Below are 26995 nucleotides of genomic sequence, written 5' to 3'. Positions count from 1 at the left end.
GCCATTAGTCCACTGTGAAATAATGCTTAAGTTGTGAGAACATGCACACTACTTATTGGGAAGGTAACTATTTATGAAAATTTATCAATATATTCAAACATATTTACTATACATTGCTGATTCACAATTCTGAGGCATCAATGAGTCAAGTGGAATGGAATTTTCTCAAATTAAGTATGATGAAATACAATTATCTGTATAATTGTTTCATTTCTATTAATCAATCAACACAGCATAATGGCTGGCATATAGTAAGTGCTTAATAGTTTGATAAATGATGAATAAATGCTTGATAATTGATTGACAACAGTCATTGATTATGATTTCTTTTTTTTTTCTTTTTATATTTTAATAGTTTTTATTTACCAGATATATGCATGGGTAATTTTACAACATTGACAATTGCCAAACCTTTTGTTCTAATTTTTCCCCTCCTTCCCCTGTCCCTCCCCCCCTCCATGGCAGGTTGACCAATACATGTTAAATATGTTAGAGTATAAATTAAATACAATATATGTATACATTACCAAACAGTTGTTTTGCTGTACAAAAAGAATCGGACTTTGAAATAGTGTACAATTAGCTTGTGAAGGTAATCCAAAATGCAGGCAGACACAATTAGAGGGATTGGAAATTCTATGTAATGGTTCATAATCATCTCCTAGAGTTCTTTTGCTGAATTGTAGCTGGTTCAGTTCATTATGCTCTATTGGAACTGATTTGATTCATCTCATTGCTGAAAATGGCCTGATTATGATTTCTTAAAGGTAACCAGTAGCCAGTAATTGCCAATGGAAAAGTGTGAAGGATGAAAACTGATGGAGATTTCACATATAAGAGAAAAATAAGTGAAAACTGAAATTCTGATCCATAGAACATTGGCAAAAAAAAGTCATTGTAAAAGACTATTATGTTTTATGGTATATTTACAAATACTTAAAAAAATTTAGCTTGAAAAAGTACATTATTTAAAGTCTTGCTATATTATAATACAGAGGCAACTACAGAGGCAGCCTAGCCTGTGTCTACTAGGTTTGAAATCAGTCAGGAAGGTATGAATTTAAATCTTCCTCCAACACTAATTACTCCTATAATTTGGACAACTCACTCAACCCCTGTGAGCTTCAAGTTAATTCCCCAGTATTTATCTCCTAGGCATAGACCACAGTTATCTGTTAGTAGTGGATAGAAGGAGTTTCTAATGGATATGCTGAAATTGCAGAGCTTTGTCTGTATGACATGGCAGATGATCTGTTCCTTTTACCTAATTTTCCTCTAGTCATTTAGGATTTATATACCCTTCTGTTCCTAAAAGGGCCAGAAGTGATTTTGAATGAAAACATTAAGACATTTATGGATAAAAGAGAACTTATCTGAAGAAAGCCCAAAGAATTAGATGCTATTAGGCTAAAGTTAGATAATTTGGACTCAGTTATTAGCAATCAAAAAAAAATCAAATCAAATAAAAAAAAATCAGCAAATTAGCAAAAAAAAAAAAAAAAAAAAAAAAAAAGAAACTTATTGGACTAAGTAGTTTTTATTTCTGATCATAGAAAACATACAAAATCATGGATTCTTTAAATTAGTAATTACTCAATGGGCCTCAATCCCAGCTCCCATTGAACTAGGACTTGATCTAGTGAGTATTTAATAAATGCTTGTTAAATGAAGTAATGAATTTGTATGCTTTCTGTAGCCAAAAAACAAGTGCCCCATTTTTGTACTCAAAATTTTGTACTCAACATAACAGGGTTTTCAGAAAGTGAACATTTGGGTTTGGTTGGAAGCTCAAGATAGGAGAGAAGGAATGCTTGGTAGATAAACTTGAATTAATAGATAACAGAGATAACACAAAGTGGTCATTTAATAAACAATTGTTGATTGTATAATTCACTAACTGAACTATAAAAAGTGATTTTGTTTTAAGGAATGATAAAGTATACTGTTTTAAATATACATTATGATTTGAAAATCGAATTTTCAAAATATTAGAACTTAAGTGAAGATTTAGATTGTTTGATACTATCAAACATGCGACAGAGAAAATTATTTTTTGTGCTACTATGGAGTAGAAAATGTAAAATAAAAACATTTTGCTATTGTGTATAGCTTAAAATGATGAGATTCTGAGTTACCCAAAATATTTTTTGTTTGCCAGTTATGTATATAATAAATATTTGACAATTAAAATGAGTTGGTAATATATCACATCAGAAGACCATCTAAAGATTCCTTTAATTCTTTGAAGTTTAAGCAAAGAAAATCTGTACTGAAGAGGGCTAAGCAATACCTCTTAAACAATTGCAGTTAAAAATGAGCAAATGGAAAATCCCTGATTCCAAACTTGTTCATTTGTTATTTTTAAAAGTCATCAAATGAAATGACCCAAATCCAACCAAATGATAAAGAATTGTTCTTAAATTTTTATAGTAAATGAAAACTGCATCCATAGATTATTCATATTAAGAGGAATATTCACTTTTAATAATCCTAGCATTAACTTTTTGGAAAAGATCCTTTTCTAATTCCCTATGTATAGCATATCTGCCATAAGCACATACATATTAACACTATATGTATTAACTACATATTAACATCATCTAGGTTTTATTGTATTTTTGCACATTTTATTAATATTTCCTAATTAAATTTTAATCTGACACTAGAATATGAATTTAACATTAACATTATCAATGAGCTTTTAATCCATCATAGACTCAAATTCTAAAGAAAATACATAATGTTACATAAAAAAGTATTTATGAACAGCTTCAGTTTCTTATATTGTTTTATTTAAAAAATTAAAAACTATTTTTTTATCTTCCTTCAAAACTATTCTAAGAGTAGATACATCCGCTTTGCTACATAAACAAACTCAAAAGGGTGGAGGTGGTTACTTGGCATTCAGAGTCCCAGAAAATCAGTGATAGTAAAAGTGGTTGGTGAACCTGGAAATTAAAGCTATCAGGATAAAAGGGATTCTGACTTTTATTATATATTTTTTATGTTGCACATTAATTATTAGCTTCCGAAGGTATAAGTAACCTGGGTAGATAGACAGTAGTGCTAACAATTTACATTCGCTTCCCAGTGTTCCTTATTATATATTTTTTGAGTCATGAACCCTTCTGACAATTTGGTGAAACTTACAAATAAACTGAAATAAAGAGAATTACAAAGAAAACCAATTATATGTAGTTATATTCCAAGTTCAAGGATTCCTTAAAATTTAACTATGAACCCTAGGTTAAGAACCCTTAGTATAGAGAAACCTACCTCCCACCCCTTACCCCAGCATAGAAGCTATATTTTAGCAATCACTTTCAGGGAAGAAATGGGAGGAATCTTAGTTCAAGGATACAAAATCTTTTTCCTCAAACTAGTAAATCATCCCCTCATCCCTTGCCCTAGGATTTTTTTTTTTACCCCAAAGGCTATTTCTAAGACCAGGAACTGTTCTCACTTCTTAACTGTACAGACACTTTGAGCTCCTCAAGATATTTTCACACTTCCTAGACATGTGAGCTTTAGCAATAATAGAAGAAAAAGAAATGAAGAAATTAGAGTAGGTAATGAGGAAATAAAATTATCACTTTAGATAACATAAAATATTTGGGAGTTTGTCAAGACAAAGCCAGAAACTATTTGAACACAACACTTTTTACACAATTAAAGTTATATCTAAACAACTGGAAGAATATCAAATGCTCACGAGTAGGTCAAATTAATATAATAACAATGACAATTCTACCTAAATTAGGCTATTTATTCAGTGCTATACCAATCAAACTGCCAAGAAATTATTATGTAGAATTAGAAAGAATAACAAAATTCATCTGGAAGAACAAAAGGTCAAGAATTTCAAGGAAATTAATGGAAAAAAAAAAGCATCAAAGCAAGGTGGCCTCCCTGTACCAGACCTGAAATTATAAAGTGGCCATCATCAAAACCATTTAGTACTAGCTGAGAAATAAGAGTAATGTATCAGTGGAATAGGTTAGGCTCACAAGACACAATAGTCAATGATTACAGCAATAATCTAGTGTTTGATAAACCCAAAGACTCCAGCTTTTGGGATAAGAACTCACTATTTGAGAAAAGTTTCTGGGAAAACTGGGAAATAATTGACTAACATCTCACACCCTATACCAACATACAGTTGAAATGGGTTCATGATTTACATATTGAGAGTGATACTATAAGCAAATTAGGAGAACAAGGGATAGTTTACCTCTCAGATCTATAAATAGCCAAAGAACTAGAGAACATCATAAAATGCAAAATGAATAATTTTGCTTATATAAAATTAAAAAGGTTTTATACAAACAAAACCAATGCAACCATTAGAAGAGAAGCAGAAAGCTGGAAAATGTTTTTTATATCCAATGTTTCTGATAAAGACTTCATTTCTAAAATATATAATTGCCTCAAATTTATAAAAATATAAGCCATTTCCCAACTGATAAATGGTCAAAGGATATAAACAACTTTCAGATGATGAAATTAAAGTCATTTCTAGTGATATAAAAAATGCTCCAAATCACTATTGATTAGAGAAATGTAAATTAAGATATCTCTGACGGTACTATTTCACACCTCTCAGGTTGGCTAAGATTACAGGAAAAGATGAGAAATGTTGGAAGGCAACTAAGGCATTATAGTAGAGTTGTGAATTGATCCAACAATTGTGGAGAACAATTTGGAACTGTGCCCAAAGGGCTATCGGCTATCCTTTCATCCAGCAGTGTCTCTACTGGGTCTATATTCCAACAAAAATCATAAAAAAGGGAAAAGGTCACACATGTGCAAAAATGTTTGGAGCAGTCCTTTTTGTAGTGGCAAGGAACTGGAAATTTATTGAATACCCATCAATTGGTGAATGACTAATAAGTTATGGTATATGAATATAATGGAATGAATGATGGGCTAGCTGATTTCAGAAAAGTCTGGAAAGACTTGCATGAATTGATGCTAAGTGAGGTGAGTAGAACCAGGAGAATATTGTACATACCAATAAGATTATGTGATGATCAAGTGTGATGGACTTGGTTCTTTTCAAGAATGGGTAATTCAAGGCAGTTCTAATAGATTTGTGATGGAAAGAACCATATGTATCCAGAGAAAGAACTATGGAGATTGAATATAACATAGTCTTTTCATTTTGTTGTTGTTGATAATGTTTGTTTGCTTGGGTTTTTTTCCATGTGGTTTTTTTTCCTTTTACATTTTGATCTGATTTTTCTTGTGTAGCATGATGAATATGTAAGTATGTTCAGAAGAACTGAATATATTTAACCTACATTGGATTGCTTGCTACCTATGGGGGGAGTAAGGGGAAAGAAGGAGAAAAATTTGGAATTCAATGTTTTGCAAAGGTGAATGTTGAAAACTATCTTTGCAGTTATTTGGAAAAATTTAAAAAAAATACTATTTTTTTTTTTTTTTTTTTTTTTTGCTGAGGCAGTTGGGGTTAAGTGACTTGTCCAGGGTCACACGGCTAGGAAGTGTTAAGTGTCTGAGGCCAGAATTGAACTCCGGTCCTCCTGACTTCAAGGCTGGTGCTCTATCCACTGCGCCACCTTGCCGCCCCAAAACAAATACTATTTAAAAAAATATTTCCACACTTCCAGAACAACCTCTGTTCCTTTCCAAGACCTGGTACACCTACTTTAGACCAAGAGCAACCATCACCAGGTATGACATCTGCTGAACAATTCTGTAATTCACTTCTTTTCATTCTGTGGTGATAATATTGTAAAATCTGATAAGCATTCTGCAGATAGATTAGGATGAAAAACACTCCTATTTTTTCAAGCTTAACGGATAGATTCTGGACTTGTCCCACAAATAAGGATATTAAGAGATAGAAATAGGTTTTAGAAATACCAATGAAAATATACTAACAATTGTTTGAAAGAAGGATAAAAATAATGAAAAAAGGGGGAGATATATTACCTCACGGTGACTTAGAAGTTGTTCCAAATCTGCTGCCATTTGATTCTTAATTTGTACCAAGGCTGCCTTTTCTTTATGCAAATTACTGAAAGAAAAAGAATATTCACTATTCCTGTACAATCTACAATGAAAACAACAAATCTGGAAAATATAAAGGCAATGATCCTTTCTTTACCCCCCATCACATTATAGTTATGGTAGACTATATATACTTTATCAATAAAGTAAACCTATATAAAATAAACTTTATTTTACATTTGCAATTACGATTATCTTGCATTTATGATTATGATAGACCATCTAATTGATGCACAAATTCATTTAACAAATGTATTAGTGTTGAGGTGTCCTGGGTAACTAGTTTGGCTTAGCAAGGAAAGCTTGAATGAGAATCAGCTCAGTCTTCAAGTCTTACCCCTCTGGAGGTCTTGAGAAACCCCATTATACTGTATCCAGTCAGAAAGCCAAGTTACGATATCAAACCCCCGACATTAAATTAAAGACTAAGGAAAGTTTTAAGAAAAAACTTGTTCTTTCTAAAACTTCTCTTCCTTGTACCTTGCTATCAAGAAAAGTGATGATATAATTGCTCACTTTATTAAATGTTTCTGGTAACCTGAATTTTGCTTCAATGACAAAGAGGGTAGGTTAGTTAGAGGTAAATACAAATTTGAATTAAAACCTATGTGCAATATTAGAAATTTTCCAAATCAGGGGCCCTGATAAATTGTGATTTTACTTCTAAGGTATTATTTAATATAAACTCCATCCACTAAAGCAGAAAATGAGGGAGTCCCAGGGAACTAAAGGGCCATTGTATTGCTCACAGCCTAACAATGTTGAAATAAGATGTGGCTGATTAAATTTCCAAGACAAAGAGGAAAGAAAGGAATGGAAGGTAAAAATAACCAGCAACCAGTCTACAGTTTGACTGGTAATCTCCACTTTTTTTCACCTCCATTTTTTACATTTATGGCTATATTTACCACTCAATGCATCAGCTATAATACATACATACGTACACATATAGTTATAAGAATATGGAAAATTTATTTAGTAGTTTAGAACTTACTCTGAGGATAAAGAAAAAACTGAGTAGACTCAGAAATATAAGTGAGAGAGCGTAGGCCAGTGATCTTATTGATGTAGGGGAACTCTCAGTAGAAGAGAGTTGGCTCTTTCACTGTAATTTATAGACCTAGAAAGTTGGTTACTACATTAAAAAGTCAAGGTTCCATAAGTAGTATGGATATATGCTAACGGCAAGTTTTGAGTCTTCCTTGCTCCAAGGTCAGCCTTGACATACACAACAAAAAATATGTAATTGAAATTGTTTTTGTTTTTTGTTTTGTTTTGTTTTAAAGAAAGCAAAAACATAAAAAAGAACAAGAATCAAAATCATAAAGCATACATTCCTAGTTCTGATTTTAGAATGTTTACAAGCATTAATTTAGGATAGTTATATTTTTATTTTTGTGTTTCCTCTGAAGGAATTGTATTATCTCATTTTTCCTGAAAACATTTTCCTTACTGTTTTTAGTAAAGAATAGGAAGGTGAATTAGGATCAGTTATTTGTCTAAATTCTTATAAATTCATTGGTAGGCCTATCCAATCCAAAAGACCTATCTAATCCAAAGTTCCCAATTTTCAGTTCAATCTTTTCTTTACTAGTTTATATCATTTTCTTTGTTACCTTTGTAGTGATGGCTCTTTCAAATCCATTTGATTCCTTTTGCTGTAACTTCATATTCAGCAAACAATATACTTCATTTAAATTTTATTTTCTAAATCAATATCTGTGAGTAATGACATTTTTAAATTTAAAGTTATCAGTATTTATACATTTAAATGTGTTGTCCCTTTAAAGTATTCTCCTTGAGGGCTATATATTTATTTCAACAATGTTGACACTGATGAAAACATTTTGAGATTCCTAAATCCATTGGTATACTCTTTTTTTATTAGTTTTTTATTTACAAGACATATGCATGGGTAATTTTTCAGCACTGACCCTTCCAAAATATTCATTTCCAACTTTTCCCCTCCTCTCCACCCCTCCCCTAGATGGCAGGTAGACTGCCATTGGTATATTCTTTTGAAAATCCTCAATAATGGTAAATGTTCACAATATCTTGAGGTTGTAAGGGATGCAAGAGATTATATGGAAAGAATAACCTGGAGTTGAAAGAGTTTCTATAATATCACTAGCAAATGGTTATCTTTCTTTGGTGTAAAGAACTCCTCAGACAGCCCAATCTATTTTTAGTAGCTTAGAAATAATTAAGAAATTTTTCCTATCCTGAATCTGTTTTTTTGTAAATTCCAACCATTATTCCTCAATTTTTCCATAGGAACCAAATAGAATCAAGAAGAAGGTAATTCTGACAATCCTTCAAAGATTTAATGAGTGATATCATATGCTTCCTCCTCCAAGTTTATTCCGTTTCTAGTTACTGTTCCTATTTCTTCAATTGATTCTCAAAAAGCATCAAGATCATCATTTGCTTTCTCTCTATTTGTCAATGTTTTTCCTAGAAGTCTAGTACTTAGAATTGAACACATTGCTCCATATGTTGGTCTGATCAGAGAGTGTATATTGGTTCTCTCCCTGTTCATATTCTGGAAACTTAGCTTCTTTTAATGTAGCCTAGGAGATCATTAACTTTTTTAGATGGCATGTTGCATTGCTGACTCATGTTGAATTTCCAGCACCTAGTATAGTGCCTGTCACATAGTAATAATACAAGTAACATATAATAAAAAAATTAATCAATTAATGAACAAGCATTTATTATGCTCTTAGTATGTTCTAGCCACTGTGCTAATCATTAGGGATTATTACAATTAGAGCATAGTCCCTGTTCTCAAAAAATTACATTCTTTCAAATAATTAAATATATAGAATATAATTAAAAAGTAATAAGAAGTAAAGGACTTTTAGGAGAAGAACCTTTCAAAGGAAGGTAGGATCTGAATGAGTCTTGAGGGAATCTGGAGTCGAATTAAGAAGCACAGCATTCACATGGGAGACAGCCAGTTCAAATGCAGAGAGTTCAGATTCATGTTCATCATTCATGAGGAGAAACAAGTAGGCTACTGTAGTAGGGTCACAGATTAAGGGGACAGGAGTAAAGTGGAAGCAAGAGAAAAAAGGAGATTCAGAATGAAGCCTTGGTTGATATTGGGCAGATCCTGAATAGAGATTCATCAAGAGAGTCAAAAAAAGCAGTCATACTGATATGAAAATCGGAAGAGTAGTGTCAAGAAAACCTGATTGACAGTGCCAAAGGCTGTAGCTATATCAAAAATGAGGATCAAAACAAAGGTCATTAGATTTTATCACAGATAACTTTGGAGAGCACATTTTTAGTTGAATATGAGGTTGGAAGCTGGACTGCAGAGGGTTGAGAAGGCTGCTTACAATTAGTGCTCCATCTCTTTTCCATTCACTTCCTTCTTAACTCTATAGTAATGGATCCTTAAACTGAAACTGCTCTCACCAACCTACCCCAGTTACTAATTATCTCTTAATTGCCAAATCCAGTGGGCTTTTAAAAATCCTTATCCTTCATATGCTTTTGCTAATCATCTTCTCCTTGATACTCTCTTCTCTCTAGGTTTATTATCATTCTGGATTTTTAGCCAGGTTGTGCCTACTAATTGTGGATATTCCCTAGGGTTCTGTTCTGGGTTCTTGCTCTTCAGACTCTTTTGCTTAATAATCTTATCAGCTCTCATGGATTCCGTTATCATTTCCATGTAGAAGATCCTCAGATTTACTTATACAGGTCTGACCTCCTTCGTGACCTTCAGATTCACATGTCCAACTGCCTACTGGACATCCCACAGACAGTCTGAGACTGAACTCATTCCCTTTTCCCCCAAACCACCCCTCTTCCAAACCTTCCTATCGCTGTCAAAGATACTACCATCCTCCCAATCACTCATGTGAATAACCTGGGTCTTATTTGGACTCCTTCATTCTCTCTCTCACTCCACAGATCTTTAACATCTTAAAAATATTTTTAAAATTTTCAAAATAAAACAAGCACCTCCATAATATAATAAAAAAGATGACTGAATATGAAATTGCAAATTCACTATGTATAATTTGTTATTCTTTGTAAACAACACTTATATGTAAATTTCCTTCCCTCTCCTTTTTATTTTCTATCTTCACACCTCAGAGATAGCTAACATAGACACAAATAGGTATATCTATACTTGTAAAATTAATATCTATATACTTTTATCAGTTCTTTCTATGGATGCAGACTACATCTTTCTTCATATGTCCTTTATAGTTAATTTGGGTATTTATAATTGTCAAAATGACATCTACTCAAAGTCATCCTTCAAATAATACTGAGGTTACTTTATACAATGTTCCCTTGGTTCTTTCTGCTCCTTTCGCTCTTCATTTTTTCATGCAAATCTTTCCATGTTTTTCTAAGATCACTGAGTTCATCATTTCTTAAAGCACAGTAATATTCCATGACAATCATATGCTACAACTTGTTCAGTCATTCCTTAATTAATGAGCACGTCTGCAATTTCTAGTTTTTTGCTACCACAAAGAAGATAATACATTCCATATTCTTCAAATTTTCTTGTAATATCTCTCTTCTATCCAGGTCGTGTATCCATTTTGACCTTATCTTTGTAAATGGTGTCTACGCTCCAATTTCTGCTACACTTCCAATTTTCTTAACAATTTTTATAAATAATGAATTTTTACCCTCAAGTCTTAAATCTTTACTCTTGTCAAATACAAAGTTATTGTGCTTATTTGCGACTGTATGTGTCCCCTTCTTTCTGACGCTATAATCACCTGGTACAGGCCCTCAATACTTCATACCTGGACTATTCTAACAGCCTTTTGATTAGTCTATCAGCCTCAAGTCTCTTAACTATTCCAGCCCATTCTTTACTCAGTTGTCAAAATGATCTTCCTAAAATACCAGTTTGATCATTTCATCTTCCCTCCCTGCCCTAAAATAACTCCATTGGTTCTCTATTACCTCTGGGATCAAAGATAAAATTACCTGTTTGGTTTTTAAAACCTTTCATTACCTGAGCCCTTCCTGTCTACCTAGTCTTTCACCTTATTCCCTTCTATGTACTTTATGATCCAGCCCACATCAGCTTCCTCACTGTGCCATATCCACTACACTGTATTTGTCAACTTCAGGTATTTTCACTTATTGTTCCCCTCAATCCCTCTTCCTTACAACTTTTCCCTTCTCATCTTTGTTTCCTGGTTTAGTTCCACTTTCTGAAGAAGCCTTTCTAATCCTTATTTGTTTTAGCTTAGTAGCTTCCAATTTATCATATAGATAGGTACAGATATATCTCAGTGGCTTACTTGCACATCATTGTTTGCAATTTTTCTCTCATTAGAATGTGAGTTCTCTGTAAGTAGGGGCTGATATTTTTTCTTTCTGGGTTTTTCCAGTGCTTAGTGCAGTTCTTGGCACCAAGTACTCTAGTTCATACTCTTTTCTCTATACTGCAGCAACATTCTGTTATCTGTCCCCTTTGCTTCTAATCTCTATACTGTGACTGGATAATAAAGTACGGGAGGTAGGAAGTAAGGTGTAAGAAGAATGGAAAGATAGAAAGGCGTTGGGTTGTGAAGGATTTTAATAGTCAAACAGAAAATTTAATATTTCATCCAAGTATTCATATTTGATTTGAGATAACAGGGAGTACAATGAATTTGTTGAATGGGGGGGGTTGACTTCTGTTCTAGGAAGACCAATTTGGGATGGAATGGAAAACAGATGAACATAATTCAAATGTGAGGTTAGGGACTTTTATACTAGATTGGTTGCAATGTCAGAGGAGAGGAAGTATATATGAGATTCTGTGAAAGTAGAATTGATAGTACTTTTACAACTGATTGGATACATAAAGTATGAGAGAGTGAGGAGTCAAGGATGACACCTAGGTTACTCATATGGAAGAATGGTTCCATCCTTGACAGTAATAGACACTTAGGAAGAGAAAGGGGAAGTTGGAAACAGAAAGGTAATAAATTCAGGTTTTGACATGTGGATATATGCTTATGGGACATCTGATTTCGTATGTCAAATAGGTCCTTGGAGAAGTTGAGAGGTTACGACTAGACAAGCAGATCTGAGAATCAACTGTATAGATGCATAGACATGATAATTAAATTTATGGGAAATTAAATCACCAAATTTAAGAATCTACAGGGAGAAGGGAAAGAGAACCCAAGACAGAAAGGTAAGTGCCTTATATGTTTAGTGCCCAGCATTTGGATGAAGACTCAGTAAAGGAGAAGGAACAATCGGATAGGCAGGAGTAAAACCAGGACAAAGTGGTGTCACAGAAACCTAGAGAGAAGATAGTATTAAGGAAAAGAAGGTGATTGACACTGTCAGAGGAGGAAGAGGGCTCCAAAAATAGGAGGACTATGAAAAAGCCACTAGATCTGGTAATTAAGAGATTATCCATAACTCTAAAGAAGATAGCTTCAGTTGAATGAGGCGGCTAGAAGCTAGACCGCAAAGTTAAGAAAGAAGGAAGAAAGGAATGGCATGCTTTAGGAAAATCATTTTGACAACTGAGTGGAGGATAGACTGGAGTAGGTAGAGACTTGAAGCAAAAAGACATTTGTAGGTGGTCTTCTTAAGAAATTCAGACATAAAAGGGATAAAACAGGATGAAAATTAATGAAGATGGATGATAAAATAAATTTTTTTTGAGCAAGGAGGAGATATGGATATATTTCTAAGCACTAAGGACAATCCAAGAGACAAAGAGTGATAAAATATTAGGGAGAAAGTAAGGATGATAGAAAAGGCAATCTTTTAAAGATGACAGGGTAGAATGGGATCACTTGTGCTGGATAAGCAAGGAGAAGGATCTCCTTTTTATGTAAAATGAGAGGAGAAGATGGTGGTAGAAAACATCAGGGAGATTTGAGATGAGGAGGAGGAAGAGGGGAGAATTGAATAGTATCAATTTTTTCAGTAAAATGAGGTATGGCTCTTGGCTTGACAAGGTGGAGAAAATTTTAATTGTTATTATTTTTTCATTCATATCTTTGTGGCCCCACATATTTTTCCTGGTTTTATTTACTTTATTTTGTATCAGTTCATGTAAGTTTTTTCATATTTCTCTGAATCTATCACAGTCATTATTTGTTACTTCACAGTAATATTTCATTATATTCAAATACCACCATTTTTTTCTCCAATTGATGCTATCCTTGTCAGGGATAGCATAGGGATCCCCTTTCTTTCCATTTTTTTGTTACTACAAAAGCGATTTTTTTTTCTGTAAAAAATCAAAGATAAATAGATCTTAAATAGATTAGTAAAGGGAAGAAAAATGGGTGTTTAAAAGTTATTCTAAAAGTGTTTAGGTGAATTTATTGGAGAGAAACAAGAACAAAACAAAAAGCTTGATGTGGCAATTAAGGGATAAGGGAATAAGTGTCAGAAACAAGATGGTTGTTATAGAAATAAGAATTGGAGGGGCAAAGCCAAAAAGAAGGAAAGAACTTCAGTATGTGATAACTAATTTAAGGTGGGAAGCAAAGGAGAAAGCAAAAGAATAGGGATGGGGAACAACAAGTTATCATTGATGATAAGAAAAATGAAGGTGGCAGTTTAGGAGAGAGGACATGATAAATTGCAGGTACTTTATGGAATGTCTAAATGGAGAGGTCTTTCCTCCCCTATATGTGTATATAACATTGTTACTTATTTTCCAAGGAATAGAACATAATGTTGCAATATTATGAGAAAAAACTTAAAATACTGATCATAACAAAATTTTTCAATCTGCTCACTATATTCAGGTCAAATACATATATGTATATAAACAATTCTTCACTTTAGTTTTTATTTCTGTCACCATTTTAAGAGGAGTCTAATTAAAGCTATGATAAGTTGAACATATGCTTATTTTATTGTTTGGGGTCACATTATTTAATATTCAGTGATAAAGATCTTCTGAAGGTTTAAGAAAAGGGATCTTTTTAAACAGGATATTAAGGAGAATCAAGATCATCAATAAGTAACTGATGTGGAACAATGCACCTCATACATATAAAACAAATAAAATTCTGAATGTAAAAATTAATAGAACCCATGCCTAATCTGAGGTAACCCTGAAGAAAATGGGAAGCCCTAAAATGTAAAAACATCAAGTTAGCTGAGATTTAGTGGGGGGGTTTCTGGAAGAACTAGTAATTCCAGGCATTTGGAAGCAATACCTTTAATTCCTTAGAGGTAATAAAGAGTTTCCACAAGAGGTATTACAGTCTATAGTCTAAATGCCCAAATTAATTGCAATTTTGATTTATGCTTTTACCTGTGCCACTGACTCAACTGCGACCTAAAACAACACAATCTCATTTGCCTTGGTTTCCAAATGGGACATGTGGATTAACTAATTAATGATTATAAAAAACCTTTGAACACATAAAACTCTCTATAAATACTATGTAGTATTATGACTTTGGATGAAAAAACAGGCATCAGAGCAAAATAGTAATTAAACACCAATAAAGGTAAACAGCTCAGCACAAAAACCAATAGACGTTTGGAGTCAGGCGCCAGAAAGCCTACTGATCTGAGTAATTGGAAAGTACTGTGAAAAATTGGTAAGAATTCTAAAAGTCACATAAAGGATCTGAATTTTTTTTTATTTATTTGTACAATTCCACTAGATTTTATGTTGATCTATTCATGGAATCATTAAAAAAAAAAAAGTTTCCAGTACCAGGAGGCAAGTTAAGCTGGAATCTCAAAAGCAATTAAAGGAATTTGATTGGATAATTCCATAGAAACAATCTATGCTTGATGACATTTTTTTTTTGTTCCACAATGAAGTAAATATTTTATATTTAGGGGCTAAACAGTAAGAATAAATTTAGTCTCTGGATTTTAAAATACTTCTTTTCACATTTAGTCCTTGTAACCAGTTATTAGATATTTGAAAAATTGAAAATTTATATAGTTTTCTAAGATGCTTTTCATATTTAATTATCAAATTAAGTATGAAAAGATCAGATTTCTTTGCAATACACTTTGGTTCATTATTATTGGATAAAGTGAATAGAATATTCAGTGCTCTTCCTCTATGCCATGACTCAGAAATTTAGCTGGTATAAGATGTATTTCATAACAGTGGAAACTCACCTTTAAAAAATAAAAACCTCTTTTGCATGACTCACAAAGTAGCCACAAAACAAATCTTTTTGTAAGCACATCAACCTTGAATGGTATATTACATACATAATTGTTCAATTCACTGTTAATTATTACTCAGACACTCATGTTTATGGCTCTGTTTCACCTGCTCTATGAAAACATATTCCTATTATATTGCTCCTTCACTTCCTGGATCAATATATTCTGGCTAATCCTTAAAGGAGAACTGACAATGTAGCCTTTTCTTCTTTTACTGGTAGTTATTTTAAAAAAACAAAAACAAACAAACAAACAAATACACACACACATACAAAAAACCCCCCAGTAACACCAGGGAGTGAAATTTAGCTACTAATTATTTTCCCTTCCCACACATACCCTAGTACCAACTTACAATTCAGCCTGTTTAAGTCAGATGGAGGGCAAAAAACCAGTATCAATTCTTTTAAGAAATGTTTTTACTTCAGTTATAGGGAAAATTTAAACCACTGATAATGCTGTTGCTAGTATTCACTTTTAAAATAATTTTAAAATTATTTTTCTAAGTTTATCACAATATAATGGAAAATTATTGCAATCTAGTTGTCTACTTGATAACTTTAAAAATTTACATTTTTAGAGAAAAATAGAAAAACTACTCAAATTAATTTTATTTTGTATTCTTTGGAAACAAAGTGAGACTTTTTCTTCAGATAAATTTTAAAAAATCAGGTAGATCAGAATCCCCAAACATTTGTGCTAAGTAACTATTATTCTTCTCAGTTGATATGGCAAATAAAAGTGGGTTTGGGATTTAAAATACTGACAGTTTATCAGACTAGGGGGTAATGAGTCAAGTATTTCAAAATCTTCAGCTTTTGGTAAAAGAATATTCATGGTATTAATACAAGAGAATTAATGAATTGTTATTCTAGCAGTTGCCTAAAATGTCCAAAGCCATGAGAACAGGACCTTAAGAGTAATTTGACTGTGTTTAAATTATGAAAAATCTGTTGGGTCTCTTTGTAGATAATATTATTTTCTATGGAAACTGAAGCATGTATTTAGTACCATTCTGCACTATAATAATTTCACCACTAAAACTGCCTTAATTTTTCCAAATAACAGCTATTTAGTTACTAACTACAGCAGAATATAGTATCTTATGAAATGGTAGTCCACAAATGTTGCACAAGATTTCCTGTAATATATTTGCATAGCACAGCCAGTTTAATTTTAAAGGATAAAAATATTTAACATGAAGCATTTTATGGTGGTTGATTCCATAATCATAACTTTTGTGATGGACATGACTGTCACAAGGTGAGGCTGATGATGTAATCTTAGGGATGACATATATGCATATGGCAGCCTTCATGTTGAGAAATATTTCTAAGCATAAGATTTTTTATTACTAAGGATAAAAGTACTGATAGTGTTGATTTTTTTAATTAATAAGAAAATTCACCGATCCATATCCTGTTGAAAATATTCATTAGAAATATATTGACAACTCTGAATCAAAGTGATTTACTGGAAATTATTAAAGAAAGGTCATTTCAACAGCAAAGAAGATTCAATATTTACCTAACAGTTGCTTTTATGAACATGTCTTGTGACATGATTATAATCCTTAGCTTTCAACACAAATGATTCATTTTCACTTACAAAGTCTTGACTAAATGCTTGAGAATAAAGTTTACAGGAAGAAAGGCACTGTATGAGTCTTTCTGCTTTGCTATTATTATTGTTAATAAAGATCATGTTAACAAGATTATTATTAATTTTCTTTCTAGCTATTATACTCACCTCTGCCTCTTCCTCCAAGTCCTACTCCCTGCCTCAGGTACAGAAAGCAATGCTAAAATTTATTGGATAAATAACATTGAAACTTAATCTACAGAGATAAAAATAATAAAGGGAAAGATTTGATAATATATCTTCTTTAATAAATTAAATTTCATTTATTATTATTATTTTTAAATTTTTATTTTGCTTTTTTTTTTTTTTTGCTGAGGCAATTGGGGTTAAGTGACTTGCCCAGGGTCACACAGCTAGGAAGTGTTAAGTGTCTGAGGTCACATTTTAACTCAGGTCTTCCTGATTTCAGGAATGGTGATTATTCTGATTTTTTAAAAGAACAAATAAAACCAAGGTTTTTAAAAGGCCAAAGCAGAAAAGTGTCTTTATATGACATTGTCAAGTTACCAAAAACAAAGCCAATGGTTATTGGAACTAAAGGACTTTATAATCTATATTGGAGAAGATATTATGAGGAAAGAGGTAAAGGGAACAAAGTAAAGTCTAACAGCAAAAACATTTGATATTAAAGAGAAGTATATCAGTAGAATAACTGCCTGTACATTTATAGTGCTGACAAGGAAATTCAGGAAACCTGAATTCAATAACTTTTTTTTTCTGTTTTATTTTTATTTTTTAAATTTTCAATCTTCATCCCTGTAATAATTTTCTTTCCCATAAGTATTGTAATCGTTGAATAACTTTAAAAGCCAGCGACTAAACTGAGAGAAATTAAAACCAGATGAATCTTTTTCTTGTACACAAAGTTAAACCTTTTAATTTTAACTGAAGAGCACTAAAAATGATCAATTATGTTTTCAGTTCAATTGAAAAAATATTCACTAAACACTTATGTCAGAACTAAGATGAGAATTATGGGACACAAAAGTGAAAAAGGTATATTATCTGCTTCAATTTAACAAAGGAAATAAAAGGGTGATAACAAGATAGTGGAAAGAGGAGTGGATTAGGAATAAGGAGATTCATGTTTTAGCCTTGACTCTAATAAATTAGCTTTGTGACTTTGATCAAGTCCTTCAACATTTCTGGGACTCTTTATTTCCGTGTGTGTGTGTGTGTGTGTGTGTGTGTGTGTGTGTGTGTGTGTGTGTGAATTGAGATTAGATTAGCTCAAACGTTCATTTTTGTGCTAACATTCTATAATGATTTTATGATAAATGCAAACCATGATATAATGAGGAGTCAACTGAGATTAAAAAAACAACAGCAGCAACATATTAGCAGTAAGAAGGTTTCAGTTAAGAGTACCAGCTTTATTGTGAGATGTGGTATTGAAATTGGGTCAGTCAGTTAAAAGTTCTTTAAAACTCAGTTTTCTCATCTATAAAATAAGGAGAATGGTGAATAACCTCTAAAGTCTCTTCCATAGAAAAAATTCTATAGATCTTAAAAATAACTATAAAAAGCAGATTATGATATATCCTATTAAAATGGTTAAAATTAAGTGTTAATGGAGATTTCAAAAACAAAAAGATTCTACCCAGTTGGCGAGTATTAGATAAGGTTTTGTGAAAGAATGTGTTAAAACATTATCAAGCCCTATGGTAATTTTTTTTTTCCCCTCCAACTGATCCTAGCCATAGATAAAACTATTTTCTAGCTACGCTTTTCCAATCAAATGCTTATGTAGTTGATTTTTTTGAATCCAAATGTAGGATCTTACATTTACCCCTATTAAATTACACTTCATCACATTTGGTCCATTGTTTGATTGGTGAATCAAAGAGTTTAGAGCTGAAAGGGACTTGGGAAATCACTGGTTCCAGCTATCTGATTTTGCACCTGATACCATCATTCAAACTATTAGTCATACATTTTGTGCCATCTGTAAATTTGAAAAGAATGACAACAACTTCATTAAAGCTATGGATAAAAATACTGAACAGTTTAGGGTTCAACAGCAAATCCTATGCTGACTACACTAGAGATCTTCTAAAATGACATTGACCCATTCCTTACTAATTATTGTTAGGATCTATTCATTCAAACAATTCTGATCCATATAAACTGATCCATGTAAACTCATTTGATCTTTTTTACTTCAAGTTCAATAAGAGAAGCTTCTTCAAATGCTTTACTAAATAAAGTCTGGTTATACTATATAGTTAGAATTCTCTTAATGTACCATTTTTGTAAGCCTATTAAAAAAAGGAAATTAGATTGTCATTGTCTTATTCTGTTTTTTTAAAAGATTTTTTTTCTCATCAGTTATTTACTAGATTTGAGACACATACATTATACTATTTAAGTCTTACTACCAACCACCTCCCCCCAAACAAAAAAGCCCCAACTCCCAAGCTCCCAAAACAAAAAAACAAAACAAAACAAAACAAAAACAATTCAGGTTACATAACAAATAATTAAGTCACAAAACAAAATGGAATTGCTCATCCCAAATTAATAAACTTATTTCTACTTACACCACTCCATATCAGCTATTCACAACCAATTCATATCTTTCTATCCTATTTAACTTTCATCTATGTCCTCTTATAAGTTTGATACAGAGACCCATTCAATATTCAGGGGGCTTTCCCTGACTTTTCTTCATACTGCATGGATACTAATGAATCACATAGACTCCCTGTTACTATTCACTTTGGCTTCTTGATTGACCCATCTTTTTTCTCCAGTCACACATATTTTATTTTTTCTTCTCAACAGTATTTTACTTTTCCAAATATATGTAGATAATTCTCAATATTCATACCTGTCAGATTTCATGTTACAAATTTTATGTCCCTTCCTCCTTTACCTCTTCCCTCCTGAAGACAGCAAGCAATATGATATAGATTATACATGTATAATCCTTTTAAACATATTTTTGCATTTTTCATATTGTGCCAGAAAAGTCAGGGCATGTGTCTTATTCTTGATGAAGCCATGCTGGCAATGAATTTGGCATTTGCAAGAGGAAGAATAAGTATTTATGTGCCAGGTACTATGCTAAGGGCTTTTTACTAATATTATCTCATTCAATCTTTACAATAACTCCAAAAAATGGATGCTATTATTATTCCCATTTTAGAGTGAAGGAAACCGAGGCAAACCGAAGTCAGATGATTTGCCCGAGGTTACATAGCTAATATGTATCTGATGCTAGATTTGACTCAGATCTTTTTGATTCCAGGTCAGTGATAGATTCACTAGGCCACCAATTGTCTCAAAATTAATGGCAAACTGAGTACAATAACAGAATATAGATTAAAAGGCATTAAAGACTGAATGGATTATGAAAAAGTAGTGAATACAAATAAAGTATTTTGAAAGGTTTGGTAATAAAGGGAGTGGTAATTTATAGCAGGATTGAGAGCAAATAATTTCTGGAGATCTAAGAACCAACAGAAATTAGAGACATAAGAGAGGGTGAAGTTGTGATGGGATTAAGACCTCAGATTCGTCATCACTACTACATGGCAGGTCTTTTCTTTTTATTTGATGAACTATCATACTTTGGACAATTATAAACCTTACTCTTTTTAAGCATCTCAAATTCTATAATTCTTCCTCTCTTTACTGAAATCCATTTGTCCTAAACTAATACGCAGTATTATTTACGCACAATCTAAATTGCCAGTCCATTGAATAAAAGAACCATATCTTATATTTGTGTATTCTCTAGTTTAGAAAAGTGCAGGGTACAGAGCAGGTATTTTAGTAAATGTTTTTTGAATGCATGCAGCTGGTAAGGGTCTAGTTCAGTTTAAATAGTGTGAGTTTGTAGTGCATCAAATTAGTATGGTTTCTTAATTCTCTACAGAAACTCCTCACTTCAGGAGAAATATTTACTGAATTGAGTATGGAGGTTATGCAGGGCAAGAATTAGCAAGGTAAGAGAGAAAAGTCAAAGGGGTATACAGGTGCTCAATAAATATGTCATATTCAACTGAAAAATATTTAAGAGATCATAAATGGGATAAGTTAATTGTTTATAATATCAAATAAGACACCAATTTCATAATTTAATCCTGTTTGGGGGATTTTTTTTTTTTAATCATGAACATAGGGAAATTGAAGAGAAGGCCTATTAATTCATTTGCAGAATGTAAATTTTGCTAAATGTTAATAGTTTTATTCTTTTATAAGTATTTTTAAAGCAAAGTTGACACACTAAATAGTAGCAGAAAGTACCTCTCCTTCTTATTCTAGAATAATTATATTTATCTCTCCTTAGAGAGCACAGATCAAAATCTCTCATCTGAATCTATTAGACTGAGTTTCTATTTTTATAATAAGTTTCTGATCATTTTTGATGCTTATTATAAGTGTCACTTTATTGTCTGAAAGCAAATCCAATACCAATTTAAGTCATTCAAAAACCTTCATTTCACAATTCATATTTTTGTTCAATAACATTTAAACATGATATTTTTATAATGACATTTTATATTAATAATGTTCCCATTATTCTAATAGAAATATATTTAGCTGTTTTACCTGACATCCATTTCAAGTTGCGAAATACGTTCATTTTGTTCATTGATCTTAGAATCTCGCTGACGAACAGATTCAATGAGATATCTATACGGTTGCTGTGTTTGGTCTAATAAGGAATTGGCTCTTTCAAGCTAAAGAGAAAGAGATCGTTACATTAAAATTTTTATAAATGGGACAAGTTGCAATCATATATTAAAAGATTAGCTAAATCTACTTGAAAACATTTTTTAAAAATGTTTAATATTTTTACATTATTTACATTTTCCCCAGTGACTTCCCTTCTTCCTCATATTAAGCCATCACTATAAGAAATGATTTTCTTAAAATAAAAAAAGGAAGCCAAAAATATCAGTAAAATCTAAAAAAAGTCAATGAAACACTCTTGGAATAATTTTATCCCCCATCCTTTCAAAGGGGCTGGGGAGGAATCTTCTCAAATCTTTTTAGAATTAATTTTGTCTTATAATTTTTAAACATGCATTTTCAATTGTTTTATGATTTTTTCCATTAAAATTGCATACTGCCAATGTCATTGCATATATTGTTTTCTTGGTTCTGTTTACTTTTGTATTAGTTCATGTAAATCTTTTGATGCTTCTCTGTATTCATCAGTTTTGTTATTATAGCACAATGATATCCTGTTACATTCATATAGCTGCTTTATTTCTAGTTCTTAGTTAATACAAAAAGTGCTATTATAAATAGCCTATGTGGAATTTTTGTTAGTGGCCTCCCTGGGATATATATTAGTACTGAAAACTGGGTTTAAGAATATGAGCACTTTAGCCACTTTATTTGCATGATTTCCAAATTTCTTTCCAGAAAGCGTATATTAAATCAAAACAATAATTCTTGTCTTCCTTTTCTTTGCTTCCTGGTAGGTTTCCTTTTATTCTCTGCAGTGTACTTTTATTTTATTCTCCCTACCCTTCCCCCTTTCCACAACAATTAAGTGTGGATACATTCTACATGAACATATATAATACATACATACATACATATGTATATATACACATACATATATATATATATATATATATATATATATATATATACATTGATATTTATAACCCACACATATACATTTATATACATCAATATAAGCCCAAATTATACTTATTTGTCTTTTGTTTAACCTCACTGTTTTGACTTGCTTTTATCAACAGTCATTTGGTACACTCTTTTTTAATTATTTTAATAGTTCACAATTTTTCTTTAAACAATTATTTATTGCTATCAACTAGGTTACAGCTTTTGATCTTATATATTTCTATGAATTACATATTTTGGATACCAAATCTTTATCCAAAACACAAAGATTTACCCTTCAACCCTATTTTACTGGTTCTTATTCTATATGCATTTATTTTACTAACAAGTTTTTTAATTTCACATAATCAAATTATCAATGTTTTCTTCTGTAATTGCCTCTATCTCCTGTTTGAATAAGAATTTGTCTCCTAACCATGTCCGAAGAAGATTCTCTTCTAATTTTTAAAATATTATCTTAATATTCAGATCACATATTCATTTTAAATTTATTATGAAAGATGGCATAAAATGCTGGTTTAAGCCTAAGTTCTGCCAGAGTTTTCCTAGTTTTCTTAGCAGTTATTATAAACTAGAGAATTCTTTCCTAAGAAATTCATGTTTTTGGTTAATCTATGTTGGATTGCTTGTTGTCTTGAGGAGGGAGAAGAGGGAGAACAATTTGGAACACATTGTTTTATAAAGGTGACTGCTGAAAACTATCTCTGCAGGCATCTGAAAAAATAAAATAGTATGGAATAAGTCTGAAAAAAAGAAATTTCTGTTTTCTGGTTCATTGAATGCTGGGTTGAGTTCTATTACTTCTGCTCTTCCTTTGTTTAGGAATTAGGATTTTTTTTTTCACTTGTATTTTCTTTACAGCTATAGTTATATTTCCTTTCCAAGATTAAATTAATAAAATCTCTTTGCTGTTATGTTACTTTGAGTATTTTGCATTTTTGAAGACAATTCTTTATTTCTTTGTGTTCTCATTTTAATTAGTATTTAAATATTCATATTAAGTTTAATTAAAAAAATTATTGTGAATTTGCTGTGATTTTTTTGTTGCTGCATGATTTTACCGGGTTCATATACTATTTTATTGATTTGATTTTCTGCCATTTTTTGAATCAGCATGGCTAAAAATTTAATAATTTTATTAGGTTTTTATTCCCAAAGAAACAGCCTTTCATTTTGTTTATTCTTTCTATAGGATTTTAAAAAAATGGTTCTAAATTTATTAATTTTTTTCTATAATTTTCAAGATTTCTTCTTTTCTATTTATCTTGGATTTGTTTCCTGGGTTTCTAATTTTTAAAATGCACATTCAGTTCACTAACACTCTTGTTTTATTAATGTATAATTTTTAGGGATATCTATTTTTTCTCTTAAGGACTCTTTCAGCAGTATAGCAGAGATTCCCCCCAATCACTTTTTTTTCATTATTTTTCATATATTTACTATTTCAATGATTTGCTTTTTGACCAGCTTATTTAGGATTTCATTATTGTCTCCATTTGGGTTTGTATATTTATTCCCTGGTTGGACCACTATTTTTAATAGCAGCATGGAATGGCAAGGAAATATTTATGATTTATGCAGTTTTACATTTATTTGTATTACCTCTGTATACTAATTTATATTTATAAAGGTGTCATGAGGCACTCAGGATATGTATTTTTCTTAAAAGAGTTCCATTCAGAAGATATTCTAATACTTTTGCTCTCTTTTCTCTACCAATTTATTAGATTATATATTTTGTGGTTGAATTTCTCTATAGTTCTGAGAAAATATTAAAATCTCTTATTATTATTGTTTTAGTATTTTTTTACAATTCAATTAATTTTTCCTCTATTAATTTAGATCCTAGTTGTTTCCTTTCAGGAAAATGTAACTCCCTTGTTTATCTCTGTTTACACTGAGTTCTTGCTTTTGATTTGTCTGATAACAAGTCTAATAAGTTCCTTACTCAGTGGAAGTGATCTTCCTATATATCAACTCCTTACAAATAAGAACCATTATAAGGTTTCCATCTCCCATTCCACTCTGGGGAGTATTATTTTGTCAACTCTCTCTTTGCATTAACTTGGTATCTCCCCTTCTCTTTGGGAGATTCTTATTGGGAGACTATAAGAATTGTTTTCTTTTATTATTTATCATAGATTAATTAGGATACATCACACATAATTTGACAAAAATTGTTAGGAAAACTATCAGTTTGGTCGAAATTAGTTTTAGACCAACATTTCAATACCGTATACCAACATAAATGGGTAAATGGCCTAAATAAAAGCTCATATAAAAATTACCCAGTCAAAAAACATTTATTAGTCGCCTATTATGTGCCAGAACTGTCTTAAGCACTGGGTATACAAAAAAAGTTAAAAGACAGTCTCTGCTTTACAAATTTTTTTTTTAGATTTTTTTTTTCCTACAAAAATATCTTTTTGTGGTGGCAAAGAATTGGACATTGAGAGGATGCCCATCAATTGGTGAATGGCAGAAGGCTTGTGACTGTGTTATAAGAAATAATGATGGTTTCAGAAAAACCTGGGAAGATTTGAGGGAATTTATGCAAACTGAAGTGAGCAGAACACAGTAACAATGTTAAGAATGAGTAACTATTAAAGACTTAGGGATTCTGATCAAGACAATGATCTAAGACAATTCCAAAGGACCTATTATCATGATAAATGCCATAAACCTTCTGAGAAAGAACTGATCCAAATTGAAGCATACTTTTTAAACTATTTTTCTTGTGAGGCTTTTTTTAGTTTGTATTTTCTTTAACATGGCTCATGTAGAAATATATTTCACATGATACATGCACAATCAATACAAAATTATTTGCCTTCTCAAGAAAGGGGGATAAGTGAGGAAAAGAGAATTTGGAACTCAAAAAAAAAAAAAAAATAAGAATGTTAAAAAAATTTTCCCCATGTAATTGGGAAATACATAACAAATTAAATTGAAAATATTTGTAAAAAATTGGGAAACTGAGTTTAATGGGGGAGACAAGCAAAAATAAATATATTAAAAATCATAAAGAATAACCCTGTAGAGATAATCAAGAAATAGAAAGCACTAACATTAAGGGGAGTCAGTAAAGTTTTCTCATAGAAGATGGAAGTTTTACTTAAGACTTAGAAGGAGGCCAGAAACATCAGAAGATGGGGATGAAAGACTAGGAAGAAATATCTACATGAATATTATGGAATATTATTGTTTTATAAGAAATGATCAGCAGGATGATTTCAGAAAGGCTTGGAGAGACTCACATGAACTGATGCTGAGTTACATGAACAGAACCAGGAGATCATGTAAATGACAACAGCAAGATTATATGATGATCAATTCTGATGGCCTAGGTCCTTTTCAACAATGAGATGATCCAGGCCAGTCCCAATAACCTTGTGATGAAGACAGCCTTCTACATCCAGAGAGAGGACTATGGGAACTGAGTGTGGACCATAACATAGCAGTTTCACTCTTTTTGTTGTTGTTTACTAGGCATTTTATTTTCTTATTTTTTTCCTTTTTGATTTGATTTTCTGGTGCAGTAAGGTAATTGTAAAAATGTGAGCATATTTTAACATATTTTTATCATGTTTCACATATATTGGATTATTTGCTATCTAGGGGGGAGGGGGTGGGGAAAAGAGTTTTGCAAAATTATTTTGTGATATACCTCTTTTCCTCTTATTTCTATTAAAATCCATTTCCTGAAAAGATCTGTCAGTCTCAGAAAGGCATGACTGAGTGATGAGATTTGCTCCTAGCTTTCAAGGTACTTGTTTCTTGGACAGAACTTCGCCCAAGTGGGGAGAACTAATTTCTGTTTAGACTATAAATAGATGCCAGGCCACGCCTTTTGCCAGAGGAACCCTCAGTCTTTGGTCCCCTCCATTAGAGTTTAGGGCAATTTACTCATGAAGGAAAAACTAGCTAGAGATCCAGATGGAGAAGGCTTTCCCTTGCCCAGATTCCTTGAGGCTGCTGAATTTCATGGTTAAGTCACTGTACTCAGCAGGAAGAGATAAAGACACCTCCTCATTAAATGTCTGTCAATCAGGATTGTTTTTCACTTGCCAGGGGAATCTTCTTTCAGAAGGGATTTAAGGCATGTCTCTCCATAATCTAGGACACCCAGAATCCAAAAAGATGGTTAAAAAAAATTTATGAATTTAAGCTTACTGTCCCTGAGCTCACTAGGCACCTTCTTATCTCCCATACTATTGGCAGCAAGGCTACACTAGCAGACTCAAATAACTGATACAGGAACTTGCAACAAAACTCAACCCCACAGTCCAGTTCCTGTACTATGGAAATCCCTAAATTCAGGCTGCAGAAGTTTACTTGGCCTGCAACAGACAATCCTGCCAGGAGTGGCCCTTCAGGAACAGGTTTTTACATGCTGAGTGACAGCCAGCCATCAGAGTTCTCCAAATTGCTGGTTTTGGTTATATATCATGGTAGTAGTATCTCAGAGCTACTGATGCTAGATCAGAGAAGTGAGAGAGAGAGGAAGCAGAATAGAACAAGAAAATACACTATATACTTGAGGGGTTGATGGAAGGAAAGAACT

General features: G+C 32.0%; 1 protein-coding gene and 1 long non-coding RNA gene across 10 annotated transcripts in view; one reads left to right on the top strand and one right to left on the bottom strand.

The window, feature by feature from the left end:
- Positions 1-26995, bottom strand: part of PIBF1 (progesterone immunomodulatory binding factor 1) — a 266914-nt gene that overhangs the window by 45231 nt on the left and 194688 nt on the right. For 6 of the 9 annotated variants that reach the window (XM_074299240.1, XM_074299239.1, XM_074299237.1 and 3 more), the window contains 2 exons: positions 21382-21512; positions 5956-6040 (listed from right to left, as the gene is read on the bottom strand). In XM_074299240.1, the coding sequence (XP_074155341.1) occupies positions 5956-6040; positions 21382-21512 (216 nt within the window). Of the gene's footprint in view, positions 1-5955; positions 6041-7649; positions 7753-21381; positions 21513-26995 lie in introns of all 9 variants that reach the window. The other 3 variants (XR_012487776.1, XM_074299243.1, XM_074299244.1) reach the window with 3 other exon arrangements.
- The window catches only part of LOC141560680 (uncharacterized), a 181157-nt gene that overhangs the window by 98676 nt on the left and 55486 nt on the right, over positions 1-26995 (top strand). The gene's annotated exons all lie outside the window — the stretch shown is intronic.

The sequence above is a fragment of the Sminthopsis crassicaudata genome, chromosome 3 (assembly GCF_048593235.1).
Source record: "Sminthopsis crassicaudata isolate SCR6 chromosome 3, ASM4859323v1, whole genome shotgun sequence".
In the NCBI taxonomy this organism is placed as follows: domain Eukaryota; kingdom Metazoa; phylum Chordata; class Mammalia; order Dasyuromorphia; family Dasyuridae; genus Sminthopsis; species Sminthopsis crassicaudata.
The sequence above is the reverse complement of the archived record's forward strand: the minus strand, read 5'-3'. Positions and strand labels throughout refer to the sequence as shown.